The sequence below is a fragment of the Pecten maximus genome, chromosome 3 (genome assembly GCF_902652985.1).
Source record: "Pecten maximus chromosome 3, xPecMax1.1, whole genome shotgun sequence".
Classification (NCBI taxonomy): Eukaryota; Metazoa; Mollusca; class Bivalvia; order Pectinida; family Pectinidae; genus Pecten; species Pecten maximus.
The window spans coordinates 12,093,917-12,110,585 of record NC_047017.1 but is presented as its reverse complement, the minus strand read 5'-3'; the positions used below and the strand labels follow the sequence as shown (position 1 = coordinate 12,110,585).

The following is a 16,669-nucleotide window of genomic DNA, read 5'->3' as shown; positions in this document are numbered from 1 at the left end:
CATAGTCACTCGTGGAGTACCAGAGCATAGTCACTTGAGGAGTACCATAGCATAGTCATTTGTGGAGTACCATAGCATAGTCACTTGAGGAGTACCATAGCATAGTCACTTGTGGAGTACCATAACATAGTCACTTGTGGAGTACCATATCATAGTCACTTGAGGAGTACCATAGCAGTCACTTGAGGGAGTACCATAGCATAGTCACTTGTGGAGTACCATAGCATAGTCACTTTGTGGAGTACCATAGCATAGTCACTTGAGGAGTACCATAGCATAGTCACTTGAGGAGTACCATAACATAGTCACTCGTGGAGTACCAGAGCATAGTCACTTGAGGAGTACCATAGCATAGTCATTTGTGGAGTACCATAGCATAGTCACTTGTGGAGTACCATAGCAGTCACTTGTGGAGTACCATAGTCACTTGTGGAGTACCATAACATAGTCACTTGAGGAGTACCATAGTCACTTGTGGAGTACCATAACATAGTCACTTGTGGAGTACCATATCATAGTCACTTGAGGAGTACCATAGCATAGTCACTTGGGGAGTACCATAGCATAGTCACTTGTGGAGTACCATATCATAGTCACTTGTGGAGTACAATGGCATAGTCACTTGTGGAGTACCATAGCATAGTCACTTGTGGAGTCATAAACCATTGAGTACCATAGTCACTGTGGAGTACCATAGCAGTCACTTGGGAGTACATAGCATAGTCACTTGAAGACCATGCATACACTAGGTTACACATACATAGAACTGATGAAGTCATATAAGCAAATTTATACCATAGTCATTAGGTCATTGATACCATAAATAGTCACTTCTTAGATTACCATAATAGTATTTTACCACTAATAGTCACTTGTGTACCATATGCATAGTCACTGTATACCATAGAAAGTCACTTGTGGGTAACATAGCTAGTCATGAGAGTACTAATATCAGACATTGTGGAACATACTAGTCACTTTTGAGTACCATACAAGATTGAAAGACCATATCTAGTCACTTGTGGTACCATAGCATAGTCATTGTCGAGTACCAATAAGTCACTGAGTACCTTGTCACTGGAGTACAACTAGATGAGAGACATGCAATAAATTTGATCATTTATCACTTGTTGAGTACCATACAATACAATAAGTATTGAGATACTAACTAGTCACTTGAACCAAACATAGTCATTGTGAGTACCATAAATAGCACTTGGATACATATTAGTCATTGAGAGTACATACAAGTATTGAAGACCAACAGTTTGTGGACCACTAGTCATTTACCAGCATATCTTGTCCAACAAGTCTTGTAATTCATGTCCTGGATACAATACATATCACTCTGAGTACCATGCTAGTCATTAACCTCTAGTCACTTGTGAGTACCATAGCTACCTTAGTCTGCTGTCATTGAAGTACATTTAGTCACTGTGAGAATATATCACTTGAAAACATATACGAACATACTAGCACTTGTGGGTACATAAGCATTAGTCAATTTGATGGGAGTACCATAGCATAGTCACTTGAGGAGTACCATAGCATAGTCACTTGAGGAGTACAATATCATAGTCACTTGTGGAGTACCATATCATAGTCACTTGAGGAGTACCATAACATAGTCACTTGTGGAGTACCATAACATAGTCACTTGTGGAGTACCATAGCATAGTCACTTGTGGAGTACCATAGCAAAGTCACTTGTGGAGTACCATAGCATAGTCACTTGAGGAGTACAATATCATAGTCACTTGTGGAGTACCATAACATAGTCACTTGTGGAGTACCTTAGCAAAGTCACTTGTGGAGTACCATAGCATAGTCACTTGAGGAGTACAATATCATAGTCACTTGTGGAGTACAATGGCATAGTCACTTGAGGAGTACCATAACATAGTAACATGTGGAGTACCATAACATAGTCACTTGTGGTGTACCATATCATAGTCACTTGTGGAGTACAATGGCATAGTCACTTGTGGAGTACCATGGCATAGCCACTTGTGGAGTACCATAGCATAGTCACTTGAGGAGTACCATAGCATAGTCACTTGTGGAGTACCATATCATAGTCACTTGTGGAGTACAATGGCATAGTCACTTGTGGAGTACCATAGCAGTCACTTGAGGAGTACCATAGCATAGTCACTTGTGGAGTACCATAGCAGTCACTTGTGGAGTAACATAGCATAGTGACTTGAAGAGATGCTCAAAGGTTTTTTTTCTTACATCACCATGACAACAGATAAAGGTCATTTTTATGAAAAAAACTTTACCATAGTATTTAGGGTGTATTGTAACCTAATAAGATTCTTAATTTTCTAGTGTATTTTACCCCTATGACCTTGGTAATATGTCAAGGTCATTCATATGAGGAAAGTTTATTGTGCTGTAACACAGGTAGCAGAGACTCCTGTCTGAATATCAGAACCAATTGCTGATAGTCTTTTTTAAAAATTAAAAATTGATGAAGGGATGGACAATAGATAAAAGATCATTTCCCATAACATAAGGTCACTAGAACCTTGTACCATGGTAAAATAGATAAACAATGGCAAAATAACTTTGAATCATTTAAATATTTGTTTATTATCTCTAACAATACAAAATAATTCAAAACTACACACACTTACACACACACAGCCAGTGTTCTCCCATAAATAGCAGGCTATTGGCCATATATTGTCCAGCTCATATGCAGTAATAAATGAATATGAAACCAACATGTTTTCTGTGACCATATCTATTCACCAGATATCTTTCGCCCACAAAAACTCTGTTTTGTCCCTGACAATCACAACATCCACATTCTTTTTTGTCCTTGGCAGCATTACACTCTCTCACGTCCTCCTTGGTACTCTTACGCTCCGTAGTTTCTTTATTTCTTTGTAAAGTACATCTTGTCCAACTGTTAAAAACAAGAAATAATAAATGAATAAAATAAATATACATATATCAGAAAACCATATAAAAAAACAATTTATGTAACATTTGGTTATTAACAGTTTAATACAGAGCCCTGAATTACTTTGATGCTGTATACTATTAATACTTTTTTTGTGTTTGTCCATTTTTGTTGTTTTTTGTGAGTTAAAATCTTTAAAATCTAATTTAAGACCTAAAATATGTCTAGAGTTGCTTCCCTTGAACTGTATTTATTACAAGCAATATAACATATGAAATAATTAGCCCAAGTTTCCTCATGTCTGGTGTAGGGCCAGAGTGCATTACTATATGAAAACGTGGAATTCTCCAACACCGTTTGGTGTTGCTAAGATTTTGGTGCAAACACACTTTAAATCGGGCGTGGCAAAATAACACCTACCTTACATATATGGACATCTACCTAAAAAACACCCATTTAGTCACAAATCATTGTTCTATTCTGCCCACATAGACCATCGCTTTACGCTGGTCAAAATTCCACACTGCTGGCTTGTCATTTTATAAGTGACAGTACAACATTAACCTAAATTGGAAAGCAATGGACCGAATAGACCAAATATCATTCACTACGTTTTTCTTCTTACATAGTTTTTAAATCAAGGAAACTATATATATAGCTTATTATTTCCCAAAACCTGTTATGTTTAATACAAGAACACATTATCTGCAAATTGTAAGCAGTAAATGAACTATATAAACAGAAATAAATGCTGCATTGTTTTTCTTTTCACTCCATCTCACACTGATATGGTAATTAGGCCGTCACGACCTACATAGTAAGCAATATGGTGTCGAGTCAAGTGTGAAATTTTGACAAACATAAAGCAAGGTTCTATACACGATAGAACACTGATACAGGACTAAATGGGTGTTTTGGGATAAATGCATATTTCATTTATCGATATATGTAAGGTAGATATTATGCCTTGCCCGATTTTTAATGTTTGCACCAAAATCCAAGCGACACCAAACGATGTTGGCGAAGTCCACATTTTCATATAGTAGTGCGTTCTTGCACTTCACCAAACATATGTGGGGGGCCAGAGGAAACTCGAGCTAATAAAACACTTTACCAAATGGATCCTTCATGATGCGCTCTGCTTTGTCAGCTTCTCTCATTCTAACCATTACCCGCCTATGACCAGTCCCCGCTAAGCTCTCAAGCAAGACAACTGTGAATCTAAAATATACAAAATGAAAATTTAATGCAAAGAGAGGTCTCAGAGGAGAAGAATTTCAAATGCACAAACAAAATATCTTCAATTCAACATCAACTTGTGCAATTATTAATATACAGACTATATATATATAATTCCTGGGTCAGTAGGTGAGTTCTAACAGTGATAGCTATATATAGGTATGAAGTACAGTATGCGATTGAAAAGAAGATTGGGTACATATGTAGGCTAAATAAATTTAATCTTCAACGTTCATGACATGGATTTTGTCTAGTAATAAATATAAATAGAAGCTATTTTATTACTATACAGAATCCATGTCTTGAATGTTGAACCTACATGTATTATAGAGAGCGCAGCTTGAACGGGCGAAGCCTGTTCGCATAGCGAACTTAATGGTAGAGATGTCTCAGGAAACCCCCCCCTTTTCCCCCAATATACTTAGAGTTCAAAAACTTTCTCAGTAACCGGAAACAGGAAGTCACGACAAGATCCAGTGTTGCGCAAGACTGTATTCAAAGTCACATTCTCGGGAGGTAACAAAATATCAACATTTTAAAAATATGCAAATGTTTGACTTCACACTAGTTAGAATTTGTTAATAAAATTTATCTCGAACAATTTCTTAATTTTTTATATTCAAAACGTAACGGTATAATTTTCAACGAAAATATTCCGGTGTTTTACGAGTGCAGCTCCGGTCCGTTCGAGTTGCATACAAGTTTACCAAATATAGCACAGAAAATAAAGAGGACTTCCGAATTTTTTTATTGTCGTCTGCTGCTCGTCTGCGAGATCTGCTGTCCCGTCACCTTGTCATAGCTAGACTTATTCTACGCTTAGTTTTTGTAGTAAGTTATCTAAATCATAATTCTTGTTGATATATACTTTAATATATACTTTATTACAAACCAGTGTATAGATCTGTCGGCAATATCGTATATATATATCTTACGCTAAATAAAGCATGTATTTAAATTCACATGATATTTGAGGCAGTGATACGACCAGTCTGTTTTATATTTCACACCATCGGAAACTGTACTACGTTCCGCATAGATGAAACAAATCACGTGGGATTTACTATTCTAGTAGACTAGATTATGTGTGCTTGTTTCTCGAATTCCATGGGCACCGGGATTGCTGCGCTCTCACATATGCCATGCCTAAAATTATATTAGCGGTAGAAGCGATGCATTAATATGTGCCAGACCAGTCAGAGGGCCTGAGTTCGAATCGCGCTTTATTTTCAATTATTATTAGAGAGCGCAGCTCGAACGGGCAAAGCCCGTTCGCATAGCGAACTTAATGGTAGAGATGTCTCGGAAACCCCCCCCTTTTCCCCCCCGATATACTTAAGAGTTCAAAAACTTTCTCAGTAACCGGAAACAGGAAGTCACGACAAGATCCAGTGTTGCGCAAGACTGTATTCAAAGTCACATTCTCGGGAGATTACAAAATATCAACATTTTAAAAATATGCAAATGTTTGACTTCACACTAGTTAGAATTTGTAAATAAAATTTATCACGAACAAGTTCTTAATTTTTTTATATTCAAAACGTAACGGTATAATTTTCAACGAAAATATTTCCAGTGTTTTACGAGTGCAGCTCCGGCCCGTTCGAGTTGCATACAAGTTTACCAAATATAGCACATACAATAAAGAGGACTTCCGAATTTGTTTGTTGTCATCTGCTGCTCATCTGCGAGATCTGCTGTCCCGTCACCTTGTCATCGCTTAATCAGTCTATTTTAAGACTTATTCTACGATTAGTTTTTTGTAGTAAGTTATCTAAATCATAATTCTTGTTGATATATACTTTATTACAAACCAGTGTATAGATCTGTTGGCAATATATTCATTTTGTAACGTGGGATTTACTATTCTAGTACACTAGATTATGTGTGCTTGTTTCTCGAATTCCATGGGCACCGGGATTGCTGCGCTCTCACATAGGCCATGCCTAAAATTATATTATTATAACAGGTTAAGCGTCTGCCAGTCTGCAATAATTACTACGGCTGTTTCAGTGGATAAGGATTATTGATCACCCCCAAAGCAAATATATTCAGCCTATTGGTGCTAATTTTCGTGTAAGATTATGGTTAGGCTGAAGACGAACGCATTGCAATGGCATCAATTCACCACGAGAGCGAAATATTTCAATAAGTAAACTAATCATTGGTAACTGACTTTGCGAGCCTCTTGCGTGCCATGTTTTTCCTGGTCAAATTGTCTCATATAATCGTCATGTACTAGCAAGTTATGAACAAACGCAGAAGAGATACTGCTTTTCTATTTTCTCCGAAGATGTGCTTCATAAAACAGAATAAAAAGATGATAAATTCATTTGATACCAGTGTTACTTATAAAACCATTCTCGTGTGTTACTGTTTGCATTTAATTTCGCATTAAAGTTAATTTAATTGATATATATTTTCTCCGTTGCCACCGGATATTGATGCCGACAGCTGCCGGAGTTTACCGAATGCCACGTTAACAAACGTGCGTTACTACAGTTGGGTACCGAAAACAGCAGTGAACATGGATCTGACACAGATAGCATGTGTTTTATTTTTCTTTTTCTTCGCTTCAATAGACTGTTTAATGTTTCATTTGCCTGCGAATTCCAAAAAATGTTTACGAGAGGAGATCCATAAGGATGTCTTGGTGACCGGTGATTACGAACTGTCAGACGCGCCGGGTCAGAAAGCAACACTCACGGTAAACAATGACCACAGACTGTTTTCGGTACAGGATCACGATTTAGCAGTGTACCTGAGATATTTAATAACATATACATATCTTTATATTCACATTTATCGACCCCTTCCCCTTTTCCGTATATGTTATATGCACGTGTACATATATATAGTTACACTACAGTAAAGTTATCTCCCCTGGAATGTAAGGCTCTGAACCACATATGGTTAAATATTTATAATATATATGATTGGGATAGCTTTATTGGGATCGATGGGAGGGAATATTCTAAATTATCTCAATATGACGAATCACACAGTCCAAGTGCATGTTTCACTCATTTAGTCACTTTTATAGTTTCAGTTGAGTTGACACATCATCAAGTCATGATCTGACATGAGTACATTTACTGTTGTGTATTGTATAATTTACTGGACACGTGTACATACTTATGTATTGTATACTGTACTGGACACACGGGTACAAACCTATGTATTGTGTACATGTACTGTACTGGACACACGTGTACACACTGTATTGAACTGGACACACGTGCACATGTAGAGTCACTTATGTGTTGAATTGTGTACTGAACTGGACACATGTGCACACTGTTATATATTGTGTCCTGAATTGGACACATGTGTACACACTTATGTATTGTGTATGGAACTGGACATATACATGTGTGCACATTTATATATTGTTTACTGTACTGGACACGTATACATTTATGTGTTGTGTACTGTTCTGGACACATGCATGTGCACATTAGTACTGTTATGTATTGTGTGCCGACCGGACACATGTGTACACTGTTATGTGTTGTGTACTGTATATATACATACTGGACACATGTGCACACTGTTATATATAGGACATGTGTGCACTTATGTTGTGTTGTGTACTGTACTGGACACATGTGCACACTTATGTATTGTGTACTGTACTGGTCTGACACCTGTACATGTAGCAGTGTCCTGCATGTGCACATATTGTGCTTAAATACGGTATTTGTATGGTAACAGTTTATATTATGATATCCTGAAGGCTGAAGGTCTATATTCTTGGCATCAGTCATTTACAACTCCCAAAATGTATAGCGATTTGCATGAAATAATTTATTTATAAGGTCTCACTGATGCACTTGTTTGTTAAACAGGTCACAGACTCCAAGGGCCACATACTCTACACCAAAGATGATGCTAAGAAAGGAAAGTTTGCATTTACAACAGAAGAGTATGATATGTTTGAAGTTTGTTTCCAGACTAAGTTGATTGGAGGTGAGTGATTACTGTCAGGTTAAATATTAGAGACAATATGATAGCAGTACTTGGAATGGTTTTGTGTAGCATCGCTTAAGTGCTTATACTGTAGTTAAGTGATGCGTACAATTATTTAGTGACTAACATCAGGGATCAATCTAGGCATTTTTTACTACTGTTTATGGGTAGTTTCCCCTCAGGATTTTGTTCCATTTTCCCCTCAGACTTCTGTTAAATTCACTGAAATATTGTATTTTTCCTCATTTGTATGGCAATAATATACCGAAATACTCCAGATTTGCTTTCCTAATTAACCAATTGCTGTTTTTACTTGGAAAATGTGTTTTTAAAGCAAAAAACTGAAACTTTGTGATGTTTAAATTTCCCCTTTTCAGCCTGCTAACATATTCTTTACATCTACAGGTGGACACGGTGGGGACAGAGAGGTGACATTGGACATGAAGCACGGAATTGAGGCCAAGAGTTATGATGATGTGAGTTGTATACAGCTGGACATGTCTTAATATTATAACACAGTCTTGTTTTCTCAGAAGAATTAATGGAATCTTTAACCTTCGGGGAAACAGGGGGAGCCTAGTGTCTCAGTTCAGGCAGCGGGGGAGGGATGTGTCTCAGTTCAGGGTAGTGTTGGGAGGGAGGTGTATCAGTTCAGGGTAGTGGTGGGAGGGAGGTGTATCAGTTCAGGGTAGTGGTGGGAGGGTGGTGTCTCAGTTCAGGGTAGTGGTAGGAGGGAGGTATCTCAGTTCAGGGTAGTGGTGGGAGGGAGGTGTATCAGTTCAGGGTAGTGGTGGGAGGGAGGTGTATCAGTTCAGGGTAGTGGTAGGAGGGAGGTGTATCAGTTCAGGGTAGTGGTGGGAGGGAGGTGTCTCAGTTCAGGGTAGTGGTAGGAGGGAGGTGTCTCAGCTCAGGGTAGTGTTGGGAGGGAGGTGTATCAGTTCAGGGTAGTGGTAGGAGGGAGGTATCTCAGTTCAGGGTAGTGGTAGGAGGGAGGTGTCTCAGCTCAGGGTAGTGGTGGGAGGGAGGTGTCTCAGTTCAGGGTAGTGGTGGGAGGGAGGTGTATCAGTTCAGGGTAGTGGTAGGAGGGAGGTGTCTCAGTTCAGGGTAGTGGTAGGAGGGAGGTGTCTCAGTTCAGGGTAGTGGTAGGAGGGAGGTGTCTCAGCTCAGGGTAGTGGTGGGAGGGAGGTGTCTCAGTTCAGGGTAGTGTTGGGAGGGAGGTGTATCAGTTCAGGGTAGTGGTAGGAGGGAGGTGTCTCAGTTCAGGGTAGTGGTGGGAGGGAGGTGTCTCAGCTCAGGGTAGTGTTGGGAGGGAGGTGTCTCAGTTCAGGGTAGTGGTGGGAGGGAGGTGTATCAGTTCAGGGTAGTGGTAGGAGTGAGGTGTCTCAGTTCAGGGTAGTGGTAGGAGGGAGGTGTATCAGTTCAGGGTAGCGGTGGGAGGGAGGTGTATCAGTTCAGGGTAGTGGTGGGAGGGAGGTGTCTCAGTTCAGGGTAGTGGTAGGAGGGAGGTGTATCAGTTCAGGGTAGTGGTAGGAGGGTGGTGTATCAGTTCAGGGTAGTGTTGGGAGGGAGGTGTATCAGTTCAGGGTAGTGGTAGGAGGGAGGTGTATCAGTTCAGGGTAGCGGTGGGAGGGAGGTGTATCAGTTCAGGGCAGTATTGGGAGGGAGGTGTCTCAGTTCAGGGTAGTGTTGGGAGGGAGGTGTATCAGTTCAGGGTAGTGTTGGGAGGGTGGTGTATCAGTTCAGGGTAGTGGTGGGAGGGAGGTGTATCAGTTCAGGGTAGTGGTGGGAGGGAGGTGTCTCAGTTCAGGGTAGTGGTGGGAGGGAGGTGTCTCAGTTCAGGGTAGTGGTGGGAGGGTGATGTCTCAGTTCAGGGTAGTGTTGGGAGGGAGGTGTCTCAGTTCAGGGTAGTGGTGGGAGGGAGTGTCTCAGTTCAGGGTAGTGGTGGGAGGGAGGTGTCTCAGTTCAGGGTAGTGGTGGGAGGGTGGTGTCTCAGTTCAGGGTAGTGGTAGGAGGGAGGTGTCTCAGTTCAGGGTAGTGGTGGGAGGGTGGTGTCTCAGTTCAGGGTAGTGGTGGGAGGGAGGTGTATCAGTTCAGGGTAGTGGTGGGGAGGGTGGTGTCTCAGTTCAGGTTAGTGGTAGGAGGGAGGTGTCTCAGTTCAGGGTAGTGTTGGGAGGGAGGTGTATCAGTTCAGGGCAGTATTGGGAGGGTGATGTCTCAGTTCAGGGCAGTATTGGGAGGGTGATGTCTCAGTTCAGGGTAGTGTTGGGAGGGAGGTGTCTCAGTTCAGGGTAGTGGTGGGAGGGAGGTGTCTCATTTCAGGGTAGTGGTGGGAGGGAGTGTCTCAGTTCAGGGTAGTGGTGGGAGGGAGGTGTCTCAGTTCAGGGTAGTGGTAGGAGGGAGGTGTCTCAGTTCAGGGTAGTGTTGGGAGGGAGGTGTATCAGTTCAGGGCAGTATTGGGAGGGTGATGTATCAGTTCAGGGTAGTGGTGGGAGGGAGGTGTATCAGTTCAGGGTAGTGGTGGGAGGGTGGTGTCTCAGTTCAGGGTAGTGGTGGGAGGGAGGTGTATCAGTTCAGGGTAGTGTTGGGAGGGAGGTGTATCAGTTCAGGGTAGTGGTGGGAGGGTGGTGTCTCAGTTCAGGGTAGTGGTAGGAGGGAGGTGTATCAGTTCAGGGTAGTGGTGGGAGGGTGGTGTCTCAGTTCAGGGTAGTGGTGGGAGGGAGGTGTCTCAGTTCAGGGTAGTGGTAGGAGGGAGGTGTCTCAGTTCAGGGTAGTGGTAGGAGGGAGGTGTATCAGTTCAGGGTAGTGGTGGGAGGGAGGTGTCTCAGTTCAGGGTAGTGGTAGGAGGGAGGTGTCTCAGTTCAGGGGAGGTGTCTCAGGTCAGGGTAGTGTTAGGAGCTCTTAAAGAGGCTTTTGGTCCTGTAATTTCTGGAGTATTAGTATTGATTCAGTACATTGTTGACATGATAGTTAAATAGTATGACTGGAGAAGGCCCTAGTTAAATAGTATGACTGCAGAAGGCCCTAGTTAAATAGTATGACTGGGAATGCCCCTTTACCTGACATCAACCAAGAAAGAAATAACACAGCCATTTGTGTATGTTAGTTTGTTCACCTTTTGTCAGCACTCTAGCTTAAGCAACTTCATTTTGAACCTGATTTCAATCAAACTTCAGACATAAGTCAGTACCTTTTACGAGTTTTGTTTCTAGACCTGTGCTAATTCTGAAGTCAAGGACAAGCTCAGTTTTGCTATTGATAGAAAATATTTGTCGACGCTTCATTTCTGATGAGCATTTTTTAACAAAGGAAGAAAAATGACTGGCTTTTATCAGGAGTTTTTTATACCTGTAACGCGCGCTATTTATAAACGAATATAACAATGACTCATCGGAAGCCCATCATACAAACTTGCCTCCCCAGCTTGTACCTTTGGCACTAGAAAACATTTCAGACATCTTCAGATTTTACCCCTCACATTCCTGATCTTGCAATGTCTTGTTTGATATGTCATGATTAATTTGGGTGGTATATCAAATTCTTTAACCATTGTACTAAATTCCATCTAACATTGATAGATATGTATAAGATTCAATTTATCAGAAAACTTATATTCATGGGAAGTGAAAATTTGGTTATTTATTTCCCTGCTACACGGGCTAATTTGGCTGGGACGCTACTTTTTCACTATATAGCAGGCTGACACGAACACAACAGTGTGATTGATAATCTAGTTTTGATCGGTTTCCTTTTAAGTTAACTTCAAATTTTTGATTTTTTAAAAATGATTTTATTCACAGCTTGCAAAGGCAGAAAAGCTGAAACCTCTGGAGGTTGAGCTAAGAAGACTTGAGGATCTTTCTAAATCCATAGTTGATGATTTTGAATATATGAAAGAAAGAGAGAAGGAAATGAGAGATACAAATGGTAAGCTATAAAAACATTGAGAATTTTATGTACCAGTGCCTTAGTTCTGAAATAGAGGAATTTGTAATTTATTGAATGTGTCCAATGATTGACATGTCTCTAGCCCGTTGGTGAATGGTGACATATTGAATTATTTAACATTTGACAAGTTCATAAATTCTGTAATACAATGGCACACTTACAAGATTATATTTATCACTTACATCATATTTATGAGAAAACAAGTGAATTCTTCCATTAATTTTCCTTAAAGACAGGTGAATTTCGACTGGGACATAATTATAAGTGTACTTTCACTATTGAGACATGTGACATCATTTGTTTATGACGTCAACAAAAATAATGTTTAAAAGATGTGTTACATTTTAGTATCAATGTTTCCTGTGTATGTACTGAATTAACTTAGATATATTTATTGTACTGGATTGATTTCCAGCATTGCCCCACTTCATAGTTATCAGTGTCAAACATACAGTACCTATCAATCGGCCAAAACCAGGAAACTGGAGGTCTCAGTTTTGAAAGTCTTCACACACCTGAGATTTTTCATTATGTTTCAGATTGTTTCTTAAATCAATTAAATAATTTTAGCAGTTAAATGTCTAAAAATGGTGCAATCAGAGGCTCAGATAATTCAGGTTTTATGCGTGTACTGTCACAGATTCCAGTTTCTACATACCTAACATTATGTTCCTGTCTGTTTCAGAGTCTACCCACTCACGTGTCATGTACTTCAGTATTTTCTCCATGTGTTGTCTCCTGGGCTTGGCCACATGGCAAGTGCTCTATCTACGACGATACTTCAAGGCCAAGAAACTCATCGAATAAACACCAATAATATTAGATTTAACCAATTATCTGTAATCCCTCTGGGAGAGTGGTCTCCCTTTCATGAAATAAGCATTTCTATTTATTTTTGGATAATTATAATTTAAAGGTATTGATTAAGAAGGAGAGTCCAATTATTTTTGAAGTAAAGATAAATTCATTGAAGAGGTTTTTGATGGGAAATCATCTGTACCAGTTTAGTCTAAATTGAATTATTGTCATAACATTCGATGTTTTGCATGCTTGTCTGTCAGAAATATAATTAAGTACGATCTTCAATGCAATAGTTTTCATAAGACAAGGATTTCTTTTCATCAGTTATTTAACCAATGTTGGAAGTGATCCAAAGAAAGTTTAAAGTTGGTCATCTAAAGTGTAGTGTTCAAATGTTATGTCTTGGCATTTTTATCTATTAATGAAAAACTTAATTACATGATGACAAGTGCTACCATCAACATACATTAACGAGATTATCGAAAGTAAATTCTTGATCAATTTAGGACAGTTAACAATTATGTAGTAAGCAATGTTTTATATTTTACTCCTTTGACCTTGTCATTCATCTGTCCATCCCCATAATGTACATCACTCTGGCTGATGAGATGTACAGATGCTTTCCCATTAAAACCTCTCAACCTCTTTTATTATGATTTTAAGATTTTTCTGTTCATAACTTTTTATAAAGAGATTGCAATTTATGCATTCAAAGTTCATCCTTTATAAAAAAGAAATTTAACCTAGATATATAAAGCTAAAATACCATTTAGGAAATGTGTAAAATTACAAAAGTTTCTCAATTAATCTGTTACATCAGTCCAAGTTTCTGAGTTTGGTTAGTCCCATATTTCCTCTTCATTTCGGTATGGTATTTAATAAGTTTATTTTAAATCATTTCTCTGTTTTTGGTTTTTTTTTTTCTAAACAAATACTCTGGTTTATGGTGAAAACATAATATACTGCCTTTATAAATGAAGTTCCATCATAAAAAAAATATTTCTTTTGTGAACTTTGTACATTAAAATTACTTAAATTTATCAGCACATCTTTTAATACATACATTTTGCCATGGTGCAGGAATGATATTCAGAATATTTTTACCTTACAATTTAAAGTGCTTTTGATGTGAAAAATAAGTAATATTTTGTAGGCAAATTTCTGAATATGCATTTTTGAGGGAAGCAGAATGCTTCATCAGTACAGTTGTACTTGTATAGTGGTAGGGTGTTCATTGCTTTATAGATTTAGTCAGTATGTTGATATGGTGGGAGAGAGAGAGAAATTAATGGAGTGTTTCATTATATTCTTGAAAGGATGTGCACTTGTAAGAAGACTAGATGATTTTGGATGAGAGGGAGCAGGTCGTCAGTGCTGTTATTAAATTCAGTCTATAGAATTATGTAGTAGCTTTAAAACAAAATCTTTCTAAATTATTGAGATTTGTTAAGTTCATATCCATTGTTATGTATTATGCGTCATGATCTTGCATAAAAAGAGAAAAAGTATATATTTTATTGAATGATGCCATATCACTTTCTGAGAATGCTTTATTATTAAGTGTTAAAATAATTCAATCATGTATGATATCAGAAAATAAACAGCATTGATTTTATTGGGGTAACATGGATTTGATCAACAACACAAAAGATCGATTGATGTTGTATCTAATCCTGGTTTGTGTGTGTATGTATGTGTGTGTGCCTGCCTCGTGACATCTGCATATTAACCAGGGTCTGTTGTAAACCATTATGTATCAAAGTGAGAAATCATGTGAATGTCATCGTTGTAATAGTTTTAAAGGCGTATAAATACACCTGATGCAGCACTGAAGTGTGAATGTCGTGTAAGATGTTTATCTGTGGTAGTCGTCATTTTCTAGTTAAAACAATCTGTTTCTTGTCTCAAGTCTCAAAAGTGGGATGGAGCCTTTGTTCAAAGCTTCAATACATTTTAGTTAAATAAGTCCAATTATTTTTTTCAAATTTGTTCAATATATTGAAACATCAAAAGTTTTCAATTATTTTGATTTCAACAAAATATTTTTTTTTTACAAGTGTAGACATCAGAGAAATTTGATATTTTTGAGAAAAATGTAAAGTATGTGTTGATGTGATTTTAAGCTCTAAAGAATTGATGCTTGTAGATTTGAAATGTACATGTAGATATTCATTATTTTGTTATTTATGAGTTGATTTTGAGAGTAAGTATTAACTATAATGAGTGGTCCTAATGTTTTTCCCATTTTCCCCTGCCTCAGTGGTGATGTTTCCCATATAATTTTCGTAAGTCTGGAATTCAATAAAAGTGAATGTCAGAGAAAATTGTGATTTACAATTGTAAATATTTTCCTGGAAAAATGGTGAATAAATGAGACATGAATTACCATCAAGTTTCTTGTTTTAATGTCCTGTTGTGTGATTATTACCTCTTCTGATGGTCCACTAGTTATATCCCAACCTATTGGGAGTCCTTACTTTGGTAGCTTACCTCTGACTGGATAGTCCTGCTGTGATAGATGTATTCTAGTATTGGGAGTACCTCCTTTGGTAGCTGACCTCTGACTGGATATTCCTGCTGTGATAGTTGTATTCTAGTATTGGGAGTGCCTACTTTGGTAGCTGACCTCTGATTGGATATTCCTGCTGTGATAGTTGTATTCTAGTATTGGGAGTACCTCCTTTGGTAGCTGACCTCTGACTGGATATTCCTGCTGTGATAGTTGTATTCTAGTATTGGGAGTCCCTACTTTGGTAGCTGACCTCTGATTGGATATTCCTGCTGTGATAGTTGTATTCTAGTATTGGGAGTACCTCCTTTGGTAGCTGACCTCTGACTGGATATTCCTGCTGTGATAGTTGTATTCTAGTATTGGGAGTCCTTACTTTGGTAGCTGACCTCTGACTGGATATTCCTGCTGTGATAGTTGTATTCTAGTATTGGGAGTACCTACTTTGGTAGCTGACCTCTGACTGGATATTCCTGCTGTGATAGTTGTATTCTAGTATTGGGAGTGCCTACTTGGTAGCTGACCTCTGACTGGATATTCCTGTTGTGATAGTTGTATTCTAGTATTGGGGGTCCTTACTTTGGTAGCTTACCTCTGACTGGATATTCCTGCTGTGATAGTTGTATTCTAGTATTGGGAGTTCCTACTTTGGTAGCTTACCTCTGACTGGATATTCCTGCTGTGATAGTTGTATTCTAGTATTGGGAGTCCCTACTTTGGTAGCTGACCTCTGACTAAATATTCCTGCTGTGATAGTTGTATTCTGGTATTGAGAGTTCCTAATTTGGTAGCTTACCTCTGACTGGATATTCCTGCTGTGATAGTTGTATTCTAGTATTGGGAGTTCCTAATTTGGTAGCTTACCTTTGACTGGATATTCCTGCTGTGATAGTTGTATTCTAGTATTGGGAGTCCTTACTTTGGTAGCTTATCTCTGATTGGATATTCCTGCTGTGATAGTTGTATTCTAGTATTGAGAGTTCCTACTTTGGTAGCTTACCTTTGACTGGATATTCCTGCTGTGATAGTTGTATTCTAGTATTGAGAGTTCCTACTTTGGTAGCTTACCTTTGACTGGATATTCCTGCTGTGATAGTTGTATTCTATTATTTGAAGTCCCTACTTTGGTAGCTTACCTCTGACTAAATATTCCTGCTGTGATAGTTGTATTCTAGTATTTGGAGTCCCTACTTTGGTAGCTTACCTCTGACTGGATATTCCTGCTGTGATAGTTGTATTATAGTATTGGGAGTCCTTACTTTGGTAGGTAACCTCTGATTGGATATTCCTGCTGT

General features: G+C 38.7%; 1 protein-coding gene and 1 long non-coding RNA gene across 2 annotated transcripts; one reads left to right on the top strand and one right to left on the bottom strand.

Annotated features, from left to right (window-relative positions):
• Window positions 1-2,575: 2,575 nt before the first annotated feature.
• On the bottom strand, window positions 2,576-6,457 carry LOC117323230. Its single transcript, XR_004531680.1, has 3 exons — window positions 6,327-6,457; window positions 4,026-4,132; window positions 2,576-2,914 (listed from the first exon to the last, which is right to left on the bottom strand). It is a non-coding gene; the product is annotated as an uncharacterized LOC117323230 (long non-coding RNA).
• Window positions 6,458-6,596: 139 nt separating this feature from the next.
• Window positions 6,597-15,253, top strand: LOC117323229 (transmembrane emp24 domain-containing protein 10-like). The gene is made up of 5 exons (XM_033878298.1): window positions 6,597-6,857; window positions 7,999-8,119; window positions 8,525-8,595; window positions 11,917-12,043; window positions 12,750-15,253. The coding sequence occupies exons 1-5, from the start codon at window positions 6,678-6,680 to the stop codon at window positions 12,869-12,871; spliced, it is 621 nt and encodes a 206-aa protein (XP_033734189.1). The 5' UTR covers window positions 6,597-6,677; the 3' UTR covers window positions 12,872-15,253.
• Window positions 15,254-16,669: the final 1,416 nt, after the last annotated feature.